This window comes from Cibotium barometz, chromosome 12 (genome assembly GCF_041138505.1).
Source record: "Cibotium barometz isolate CiBa-2024 chromosome 12, ASM4113850v1, whole genome shotgun sequence".
Taxonomy (NCBI): Eukaryota; Viridiplantae; Streptophyta; class Polypodiopsida; order Cyatheales; family Cibotiaceae; genus Cibotium; species Cibotium barometz.
Window position 1 is genome coordinate 13,644,830 of NC_141057.1, and position 11,763 is coordinate 13,656,592.

At 53.8% G+C, this 11,763-nt stretch overlaps 1 protein-coding gene across 1 annotated transcript; it reads right to left on the reverse strand.

The window, feature by feature from the left end:
* Positions 1 to 971: 971 nt before the first annotated feature.
* Positions 972 to 2,059, reverse strand: LOC147633086 (glutathione S-transferase U20-like). The gene is made up of 2 exons (XM_086806094.1): positions 1,567 to 2,059; positions 972 to 1,477 (listed from the first exon to the last, which is right to left on the reverse strand). The coding sequence occupies exon 1, from the start codon at positions 1,909 to 1,911 to the stop codon at positions 1,585 to 1,587; it is 327 nt and encodes a 108-aa protein (XP_086662220.1). The 5' UTR covers positions 1,912 to 2,059; the 3' UTR covers positions 972 to 1,477; positions 1,567 to 1,584.
* Between the last annotated feature and the right edge of the window lie 9,704 nt (positions 2,060 to 11,763).

Sequence of the window (11,763 nt, forward strand, 5' to 3'; positions counted from 1 at the left end):
CGAGACGGAGGGGGAGGCGAGGGAGAAGGCGGGGGGAAGAGCCACGAAGCGGAAGGGAAGGCGGGGGGGAGAGATGGCGGGGGAGGGAGCGAGGAAGGAGGCGGGGGGGAGAGATGGCGGGGGAGGAAGCGAGGAAGGAGGCGGGGGAGGAGAAGGCAGAGGAAAGAGAGGAAAAGAGAAGATAAACCTAATCTAAAGCTAAAACACTTGCTAATGAAATCTAATCATTTCCTAAGAGCTAGAGAGCCTCACACTAGCTCTGATACCATGTTGAGAGTCATAGGTCAAACTCTCCTAAACAACTTCCTAATAACAAGATATTTACCTAATCATAAACTAATCCTACACTAATCACAATGCTAAACTAAGGTGGAATGCAAGTAGGGCTGAGAAATTGGTGTACATGTACTACAACAAAAGAATTCTAAAGCGCATAGAAAGCGACGATTATGATGAGGAGCACATGCCTAACTAGACATACGATATTGGAGATGATGCCACTGAACAAGTCAAAACTAAAGGCATTGTTAGCAACGATGCATGTGTTGTATTGTGCTCGCAAGAAGAGGTGGCCACCCCAAGGGGCCAACAAAGGCCCTAGGCTTTGCCCACCAGCCCATAGAAGGGTTGGGCAGGCTATCGGCTAGCCCCAGGGGTTTGGCCAAGCAGCCGGGGACTTGGCAAAGTGCGGGCGGTGGAAGAGTGGGGGGGAGAGAGAGAGGGGGAGGGAGGAAGAGAGAGAGAGAGAGAGAGAGAGAGAGAGAGGTCAACCTTGTCAGATATGGGTGAGAGCCGCTGCAGGGGTGGACAAAGAGCGTGGGAGAGAGAGAGGGGGGAGGGCAAAAAAGAGAGAGAGAAAGGTGTCCACACCGTGAATGACGACTTGTGAAATTATTTATAAAGAAAATTTTCAAATTTTGAAGGTTTTTTTCTACAACCCCTCAAAATCTGCAGGTTTTTATACCCTTAAGTTTCAAATTTGAAGGTAATTTTAAAAATCTGAAGGTGCAAATTACACTATACCCGGGTTTTTTTCGAACACTGCTCCTGATAGGAGAAGAACCTCTCGTTACTTTATTGAAAGCTCTGCCTACTAACTCTAAGCTCCGATGACTCTGTTTCTGATCCGGTGGCTGACTTCTTCCAGAATTTTGTGAGAGGGTGCCAGAGTCATGGCGTCTTTCACACTAGGGTACTCTAAGATGGTTTTTATCCATGCATGCAGGTGGGGGCACTGGGTTTGGTCCGGCAGCTGGAAGCCACCCAAGGTCTGTAAGGCGTCGAACCAGGGTATGAAAGGGGCAAGGGCGATGTCCACAAGGCCGATGCTGTTCCCACCGAAGTAAGGGGCCGCCCCACCAGACAGCTGAAGGTGGGCGCCGTCCAGGGTCACGAAGCAATCAGCGAGCTCCTTCTTTCCCTGCTCCCTGGCGTCCTCCTCGGGGCTCTTTACGATGCGCTTGCCAGCATCATAAATCTGCAGCAAGAAAAAAAAAAATTTTGCATCAAAGTTTGCAGAAGCTATAGCTTTGTGTGTGGGTTGTTGTCTGTGAGCTTCTTACTTACCTTCTTGTCAATATAGTCTTACCAGAAGCGGGCAAGGGCTCGTTGGTAAGGGTCCTTGGGGAGGAGCAAACTAGCTGCCTTCCCGTCCACAGCTGGCCAGGCCTCATCAATGTACTGCACTATGATGAGAGACTCGCGTATGGGCTTGCCGTTGTGGATCAGCACGGGTATCTTCTTGTGCACAGGGTTGGAGTCCAGCAGCAGCTTGCTCTTGTTGCTTAGATCCTCCTCCTGATACTCGTACTCCACGCCTTTCTCCTTGAGGGCAATGATCACTCTCATGCCAAACATGCTTACCCAGGTGCTAAGCACCTTCACACTAGCACCGCTCCCTTCAGCAGACATGGTTTTTCTAATTACTGTGCTAGGCTTCAAGTAGATGAAGTGTTTCTAATATAAGTGTTTTACACTTATATTAGACGAGATTAGGGACCCATGGTTCCGGGTCAAATATGAAGTGAAGAAGATGACGAACTATCACACGCATAGCAGCAGCAGCACATCTTTTTCGTGCTTCGAAAATTCCACTGCCCATAGCTTTCTTTAATTTTCGTGCATTGTTTAGTAGAGTATGATTTCTCAAGAATTAAATCTACATATATGGAGTTAAGTGAAGCCTCAAATGCCAAAGTAGACCTAATACAATTTAACGTGCTTTTTGACCTTCTACCTATAATGTTTCCATTTAGTCTAAATTTAAAGTAATTTGGTGTGCCATCTAGAAACAAGTCAAGAGATTAACAATCAACCTTCAAGGTCTATTTAGAATTCAGCATGGCTTTCTTATTCTTTCCAAAAACCATTTGAATATTAAGCCCAAATTCACACTGGCAAAAATACAAAGAAGATATATTAAGTTAAGTCTCAAATACCAAAGTAATAGGAGGAAGATACTTGATATAATTTAATATATTTCATGACATTCTATCTATAATGTTTCCATTTAGTCTAAATCTAGAGTTATATACTCTACCATCTAGAAAAAACTCAAGAGATTAACACACACCTTTCAAGGTGTTCATTTACCACCATGAGTTTCTTTATGTTTCTAGGATCCATTTGAATATTAAGTTCAAATTAAATTGAGTTTTCTTTTGAATTGAGATCCGTTGATGTGTTCGGGTGACCTGCCTCTATAGCCCGTCTGAAACATACCACTGTGAGGAGGGGATAAACACCAAGCAGTACAATCCAACATAAACACTAGCAAAAGGTACTAATCTACTCAACTGATATCCCCTGATCCTTAGTTGGACACTTGTGGACACTTGAACACACCCCAAATACTTCAAACTGTATAGCTATGATTACTTAAGACATCCTCCCAGGTCAGCTCTAACTTAGGAAAGCTTGGATCTTCACTTACAAACTTTTAACAGCAGCTGACACCCAGAGCTGACCAGCTCTGACCTAGGATAGTTTGATATTCACTTACAAACTTTCAACATCTGACACCCAGATGAACACAAACACTCTTAGTAGACATATATAGATCAGATGTTGACTATATACATGCTTTCAAATGTTGACTATATACATGATTTCAAATATTTGCTCACAAATTGCAGAGGTCACGCTGTGGTAGGTAGCTACTTTTTTCTTGGACTGCTACTGCAAGCAAGAATGATCTTGCTTTCTCTCTGGTGCACAAGGAATGGCAGACTCCCTATTTTTTTGCCTCTTTCTTTAGTTGCAATCATAATAAGCTCGTAGTAGCTGCAACTTCTCTTCTCTCTTTTTTTTTTTTTTTTGGAAAAACGATCCTTCTATTAGTTAATGAGAAAACGCCATAAGGCTACAAAGCTCACCTCACGAGGAGGGATAATAAAGACAATGAACACCGGAGCTCCACCCCCGTGGTGGCTGGCCGCTCTCTGGGGGGGGCTACCTAGTAGTACATGCGGGTAGGGGCCGAGTAGGGATCTCGCCAAAGCCACTCGCCTGGATCCCCCTGAAGGCGAATAAGAGGCCTGCTGTCCCAAGCCCATAATCTCGAAGAATAGTCCTCCCCTATCGAGGCCGGTGAGGGGTCTACATGCCACTGTCTCTGATGAAAGCTGACCACCCGCACCCTCTGAAAGATGCAAAAATTGAAACTCATCCAAATCTAGTCGGGTCCTTTGAAGCTGGCCACCCTCTCCCACCACGAAGGTGAGTGGGGCGACTCTCTCTGCTGAGCCGCAGACCGCTAGAAGGATCTCATGCCGAGTAAAGACGCCCATCCACTGTGGAGGTGGAGGGTCCTGTACTGGAGCGCCACTCCCGGGGGATGGCCGCCTCAATGTCCTGCCTCATCAACTCTCTGCCCCTCATCCCGCTGAGTCTCCTCTCCTGAACCTCTAGAGGCAGCTGCTGAAAACATATCAAGTCGTCTAGGGATCGGGCTGGGCCAGAGCTCAACGGGCCCCACGACACGTGAGATCGCGATCCAACCATATGACCACTGGGAAGTCGGATCAAGGGGTTCCAGATCAATGGCTGCCTCAGGCGCTCCTCATCGGTGCCCGGGGGAGTCTGGAAGAGTGACGGCCTCAGATGCTCCCAGGCCCTCAGAAGGCTAGCTGCAAAACGCTCCTCGAAGCCAAGGCCCACTCCTCTGGATCGTTGCTCTATAAAGATCCACCTGATGCGGGGGGTCCAGGGGCCACTAAGAGAAGGAGTGCGGCTGAGAATCCTCGAAACAAGAAACTCCTTCCACGGCTCAGCGCTTGGTAGGAGGCCACGAACCACCAACTTGCCAAGCAAAGCTCGGCTCTGACAAATAGGATCAACTATGCCCACGCTGCCTCTCTCCCTCGGCTGAGTGATCACAGCCCATGACACCTTGGCCCTAACGGGCCGCCCGTCGCCATCGGACTAGAGAAAGCTCCTGATGAGCCTCTGCACCTGGCCAATGCACGCCCGAGAGAAGGCCCAGCAAGAAGTGATGTACCACATGGTAGCAAGCAAAACCTGGTTGGCCACAACCACTTGGCCAGCCAGAGATAAACGAGCGGTACTCCAATACAGAAGCTTCTTCCGAATGCTCAGAAGAAGGGGGCTATTTGCTGCTCTGGAGATATGTCAATGCCCACATAGCATCCCAAATAGCGCACTGTAGTGCCGGGGGGCAGCCACTGAAACCCATCAACTGGCCTCCAAGTCAGGGGGGCACAGAACTGACCCACAACCCACACGACTTGTGCCAGTTGATCAAAGCGTCCGAAGCTCTGCAAAACCTGTCCATCGCTGAGGCGAAGCGGCGGAGGTTCTCCTCCCCTCCCTGAAGATAGACAGCAGTGTCATCCGCAAACTCCGAGTCTAGGAGCTCCTCCGAGGTGCGGATGGGGAGCTGGAGGCCCCGCAAACCTGTATCCTGTGTCGTTAAGAAAGTGCTCATGGCCTCCGCCACAAAAAGAAAAAGAAAGGGCGCCAAGGGGCACCCCTGCCGCACTGAGCGCGAGAGCTGGAACCTCTCTCCACGCACGCCCTGTATCAGCACCTGGCTATGAGCCGATGGGAAGCCCATCCTCTCCATAGTGCCTTCCAAGAAGGCCCAGTCCACCCGATCGTATGCCTTCTCGAAGTCGAGAAGGAGCACTGCCAGATCCTCCTGCTGAAATCTAGCCAAAGCCGTAGCCTCCCAGAAAGAGAAGATGTTATCCAGGATGCTCCTATCCTGGATGAAGCCTGTCTGCGTGTGGAGAGGATGATGTCCGGAAGGTGAGGCTGGAACCGCTTGCTGATCGCCTTAGCTAGGACCTTGTAGGCCGTGCCTAGCAAGGTGATGGGTCTCCACTGTCTAATCTCCAGTCTGTCTCCTCCCTCTTTGGGGATCAAGTGAAACAACCCCTCTTCCATGCTGTCTGGCATGTATCCCGACTCCATGATCTCCTGGAATGCCAATCTGAAACCCCTATGCAAGAGACCCCAGTATCTCTGGAGGAAAGCCACTGAGAGACCGTCCTCTCTTGGGCATTTGCCCCGAGGAAGTGCCTGAAGAGCCGCCTCGAGTTCCGTATCCGAGAAGGGGGAGAGAAGGGAGTGCTGCAAATGGGCCGGCACAACCGGTCTCGTGAAGCTCCAGACTGCCTCCCGAGCCTCTCTCACTCTGTCATCTGCTGGCTCAGCAGAGAGCAGATCCCTGTAAAAATCTGTGGGGCGATCGCCCGAACCCTGGGGGGATCCACCACTACCTGGCCATCAGCCTGCCGAAGACGCCTGAGACCCTCTCGTCTGAAGCGAGGCCCTGTCGCCTCAAAGAAATCTCGAGTCACTCTGTCTCCAGCCTGTGTCCAAAAAGAAGCCCGAGCATGGAATCGGAACTCCACCCTCCTCTCCTCGATGGATCTGATCTCTGTGCGAGCTGACTCCATCTGCTCTGAAATCCAAGGGCTCGCAGGATCCCTCTCCTGAAGTCTCTGAAGGGAAGCTAGACTCCTCCGCAGGCTCCTCTCCTGCTCTCTGAAAGCCTCCAGACGGTCCAGGGCAGCCTGTCTGAGCATTCTACTCATCTCCTGCAAACCCCTGTCAAGATCGTTGGTTGCCGATCCTCTGTGAACTGAAGCTCCTGCCAGACCTGCTCAACTCTGGTCGCAATCTCGGGCTCCTCTATGAGACAATCTGGAATCCGGACGCTCTGGCCTCGCTCTCCTCTCGTAGGGTCCTCGATATGGAGAAGCACTGGAAAGTGGTCTGAAAACGAGGATCCTGCAAGTATACCCACAGTGCCACCTCTATTGCAAGCCCACTCATCAATGTAAAACTTGTCGATGCGGGAAAGGTTAACTCCTGTGGCCCGTCTATCCGAGCGCGAGAAAGATAAACTTCCCTGCAGCCTGCAACCTGCCAAACTCCGAGAGAGTCCACGGATCCTGGCCTCTCACATGCAGTACTAGTTCCCCCTAGGCAACGAGCTCCGGCCCATGAATGGTCTCCTGGCTGCCCCCCATCCTATCCTCTGCATCCTCCAGCCATGTTGCAATCCCCCCCTAGGCACCAATGGTCTGCCATGGGGAGGGATTGCCTAATGGTGCTCCAGAACTCAGCTCTCCCGGTCGCCCCATTAGGGGCGACCGGGAGAGGGACTGCCTAATGGTGCTCCAGAACTCAGCTCTCCCGGTCGCCCCATTAGGGGCGTAGAAGTTGAGGAAGCCAATGCGGTCTTCCCCAACCCGAAGGATGATCCACTGCGCTCGACCCTGGACCAGAGTGCCAGAATCCACAACCTCCGCCGATAGAAGCTGCTCGCTAACTGAGATGCATACTCCACCCTGGTTCCCCTGGGAACCATATGCTGGTGACCAAAAAGTGTGGCTCCTGCCTGGCAAGATCTTCCCGCAGGTGCGGGTACGCCCGGCAGAAAGGTGGTGCTCCTGGATGAAAAGGATATCTATGGGTCCTCCAACGAGAGCCCTCTGGATCTCCTGGCGAAGTCTGCCGCGACCAATGTAGCAGCGAGGTCCACCAAGACCCTGGTGGATGTTCCATGAGAGGATCCTCATGGATGAGCTATGGCAAGTGAAGCAGCCGCCAACTGGCTCACCCCTCGCAGCCGGCCCCCGGATGAGCTGCCCTCCACTCTGTGAGTCTTGGGCGTCGGCTTGGAGGGAGAATAGTCACTGTCTCTCCGGGTGCGGAGTCTCTCCAAAAAGAGGGTGACCTGTCTCTGTGTCTAGCCCCACTCCAACTTCGCCCTGTCCAGGGCATAGGCGTGAGACCAATCCTCTGCATATATGTATCTAAAGGTAGGCTGCACCCTCGGGGCGACGTGGAGGAGAATCAGTTGCACCGCCTCAACTGAGGTGTGGACCAGATCCGCCCGCCAATCTCCTATACCAAACAAGCTCATGCGGGCTGAGTGTAATCAGGTCTGCAATAGGTCCGTGAGCCCCAAGTCACTGAAGTGGTGAGAAAACTCCAGTATCTGATCACCCAAAACTTCCTCTACAGAGTTACAATCCCATGCTGTGTCTGGGGCAACACTGAGAGGAAAGGAGAAGGCCACCATGCTGCTCACCACTGAAGGAGAACGAGAGGGATGGCACACCACGCAAACTCGCAAGGGCGCGATCAGTGTCTCGAACGGGCCAGCATCCCCCAGTTGGAGACACCTGAAAAAATCGTAATCCACTGGGAGCCCCATCACTCGCGGGGGCCCCCCAGGGAGAGAACTCTGTGGCGGGCGAAGCTAGGATCGCCATCTCCACCGGCCCGGAGTGGCGATGGAACAGCCACTGAATTGAACTCTAGCCTACCCAGCTGCGCTGCCCCGGGGCAGTAGGTGGTCTGGAGGAGTATCCTGGAGAGGCCGAAGGAGGGATGGTGGCTCGCGGAGAGGAGGGGGGAGAGCGAGGAGAGGATGGAGAGGCATCTGCCAGAGGAGAGGTGTCAGGGGGGGCTGCCGGGGGAGGCGGGAGGGGGGGAGAGGGAGGAGAGGGGGGGGGTGGAAGGAGTGCTCTCCAAGTGAGGGGAAGAGGGGCCGGAGGTTGCAGAGTGTGGCCCGGGATCCTCAGGAATCTGCTCCATGGAGGGGGTGCGGGGCCCCCCACGGGGGGAGGCGGAAGCGGGGTCTCCACGTGGGGGGCTCCACCGGCGGCCTCAACGGGCACTGAGACTGAATCCTCATCCATCGGGGTGGGACCTGCTGGCCGCCTATCCCTGACTGGAGCATAAGTGCGGGTAGGTGCCTGGACGCCTGCCGGAGTCGCATGTCCGCCAGCTTGTTCGCCAGCCTCTGCTGCCTGCTGGCGTCTGCGACGGTCCCTGTGGGTCGAGCGTTTTCGCCGACGAACCTCCTGCCATCCGCCAGCCTCCTGGGTCTGCGTGGCATCCTCCGCCGGGGCCTGCTCGTCAGATGATGGCGCCTGTTGAGACGAGCCAGGGATGTCCGGTCCCTGAGGTGGATGGCCACCCCTCGGGCCTCCTGAAGGGGGTCCAGAGGCGGCAGAGCATGAAGGATGAACCCCCTTGCGGGGACAGGCGCGTGCGAGGTGGCCCATCTCCCGCCGACAGATGTAGCACTGGCCGGGGAGGCCCCAATACTCCACGCGCTGTATCAGATGTCCTCTAGAAAGACAAGGGAGGAGGATCGTCTTCGGGAGGGACTCCAGTGACGGAACCACAACACGAATGGCCGGGAGTCCTGCTGCCCGAGCTATCACTGAAGCCGCTGTCTGAGGCATCTCCACCACCTGCCTGAACGCCTTGCCAATGGATAACAAGAGGGGCAAGTACTCCCTGCGGAGTCCAGGAAAGCGGATAGTGATGGGGAAACCTGTCGCGCTTGCTAGCGGGTCAGAAGCGGGGTCGAAACCGTGAGTCCATCGCGCCAGGAATGCCCGGGATGTGCAGAGGGCAAAGGGGCTCCGAGCCAGCACCGTCTGACTTGCCTGGGGGGACTCGAAATCCACCTGGTAGTAGCCACGTCCCAAAAAATCGACGCTGACGATCTTGGCAGGCAGGCCAACGAGGCTGCCTTACAGAAGGTCGCGAAGCTCTCTCCGCATCGGACGGCTACCCACTATCTTGCAGACCAAGGAGGAGGCCTCAACAAGAGCGGATACTGTGGAAACAAACAACTGATGATCTGCATCTGTGAACTCCAGACGGAGACCGGAATTTGTAGGGGTAGTCGGAGCGGCTTTCATGGAGTCCTCCAGAGGGAAAAGGCCAGAGACCGGGGTCACCATCGGGAGGGACACAGCCCTACGAGGAAACGGAGAGGCGGAAGGAGAGAGGACAGTGGGGGCGGAGCGGAGGGGGAGGGGGGCGCTGAGGCGGGGGAGCTAGCGGTGGGAGGAGGGGCGAGACGGAGGGGGAAGCGAGGGAGAAGGTGGGGGGAAGAGCCGCGAAGCGGAGGAGAAGGCGGGGGGGGAGAGATGGCGGGGGAGGGAGCGAGGAAGGAGGCGGGGGGGAGAGATGCGGGGGAGGAAGCGAGGAAGGAGGCGAGAGAGGAGAAGGCGGGGGGGAAGCGAGGAAGGAGGCGGGGGAGAGAAGCGGAGAAGATGGCGGGGGGGAGAGGAGGGCGTGCGACGGCGAGAAGAAGGCAGGGGGGAGAGGGGGGCGCGGGGGACAGGCGGAAGGTAGACGGGAGGGGGATGAGGTGGAGCTCGCAGGGTGCAATTGATCAGCCAGGAAAGGTGAAACTCTAACTTGGCTATGGCAGTGGAAAAACACCTTGTTGCTCTTGATATCCCTAATGAGAAACACAATCCTAATGCAAGAGAGGAAAAGAGAAGATAAACCTAATCTAAAGCTAAAACACTTGCTAATGAAATCTAATCATTTCCTAAGAGCTAGAGAGCCTCACACTAGCTCTGATACCATGTTGAGAATCATAGGTCAAACTCTCCTAAACAACTTCCTAATAACAAGATATTTACCTAATCATAAACTAATGCTATACTACTCACAATGCTAAACTAAGGTGGAATGCAAGTAGGGCTGAGAAATTGGTGTACATGTACTACAACAAAAGAATTCTAAAGCGCATAGAAAGCGACGATTATGAGGAGCACATGCCTAACTAGACATACGATATTGGAGATGATGCCAGTGAACAAGTCAAAACTAAAGGCATTGTTAGCAACGATGCATGTGTTGTATTGTGCTCGCAAGAAGAGGTGGCCACCCCAAGGGGCCAACAACAAAGGCCCTAGGCTTTGGCCACCAGCCCATAGAAGGGTTGGGCAGGCTATCGGCTAGCCCCAGGGGTTTGGCCAAGCAGCCGGGGACTTGGCAAAGTGCGGGCGGTGGAAGGGAGAGAGAGAGAGGGGGAGGGACGAAGACAGAGAGAGAGAGGTCAACCTCGTCAGATATGGGTGAGAGCCGCTACGGGGGTGGACAAAGAGCGTGGGAGAGAGAGAGGGGGGAGGGCAAAAAAGAGAGCTGATATCCCCTGATCCTTAGTTGGACACATGTGGACACTTGAACACACCCCAAATACTTCAAACTGTATAGCTATGATTACTTAAGACATCCTCCCACGTCAGCTCTAACCTAGGAAAGCTTGGATCTTCACTTACAAACTTTCAACAGCTGCACCCAGAGTTGACCAGCTCTGACCTAGGATAGTTGGATCTTCACTTACAAACTTTCAACATCTGACACCCAGATGAACACAAACACTCTTAGTAGACATGAGGTCGCGCTGTGGTAGGTAGCTACTTTTTTCTTGGACTGCTACTGCAAGCAAGAATGATCTTGCTTTCTCTCTGGTGCACAAGGAATGGCAGACTCCCTATTTTTTTGCCTCTTTCTTTAGTTGCAATCATAATAAGCTCGTAGAGTAGCTGCAACTTCTCTTCTCTCTTTTTTTTTTTTTGGAAAAACGATCCTTCTATTAGTTAATGAGAAAACGCCATAAGGCTACAAAGCTCACCTCACGAGGAGGGATAATAAAGACAGTGAACACCGAAGCTCCACCCCTGTGGCTGGCCGCTCTCTCGGGGGGGTTACTTAGTAGTACATGCGGGAGGTGAGAAGAGCCAAACTGGAGGCTTGTAGTGCCAAGTGACATCCTCGCCCCTCGCGATGAGGAAAGGGCCAGGCTGCCAAGTGCGGAGGAACGCCTTGCGGCGACCTCTCATGCGATCCGAGTCGCCCTGAAGTTTCCCCCACAAGGTGTGAATGATGTCCACCCACCAGAGGGCCTGTATGACCTCCGCCGGTGGAGTCGCATGGCGGTCTATGGCCTCCCTCCATCGGGCTCTCCATATGTGCCAAGCCGTCATGCTGCTGATCATCTCCCATCTGTGCCCGTCCCCCTCCTGGGAGACTGCCGAAGAGAAATCAGGCGTCGGATCCACCGCCATCACCCTGTCAAAGACCTGGATGGTCACACTGCTAGGGATGTCCTCGTATCCAAGGGCCGGGCCGCTGTCCGTGGCCCAAGCCACTGCACCCCACGTCACCATCATCTCACCTGGCGAGCCTGCAAAAACCATCCTGAGAGCGCACTGCCAGACCTGCTGTGCCTGTGGGGGCAATCCCATAAGTAGTGCCGCTGCGACTCCTGTGCATGGCCGCCGCACCGAGGGCAGGACGCTGGGTGTCTGCCAAAAGCTAGCTAAGCCCCCACCGCCAGTCCTCTATGCGCTGTAAGCCAGAGAAAAAGCGTCACCTTCCTGGGCCGGAAGCTGGCCCAAAGGCGCTGCCAGAAGTCCCTAAGGAAGGCAGGGGAGAGCCCCTGTCGCCGCCAATGCTCGGCTGCCGCGC

Excerpts from the sequence above, each read along its gene's own strand:
- LOC147633086 (XM_086806094.1), bottom strand. The coding sequence starts at position 1,911 with ATGTCTGCTGAAGGGAGCGGTGCTAGTGTGAAGGTGCTTAGCACCTGG.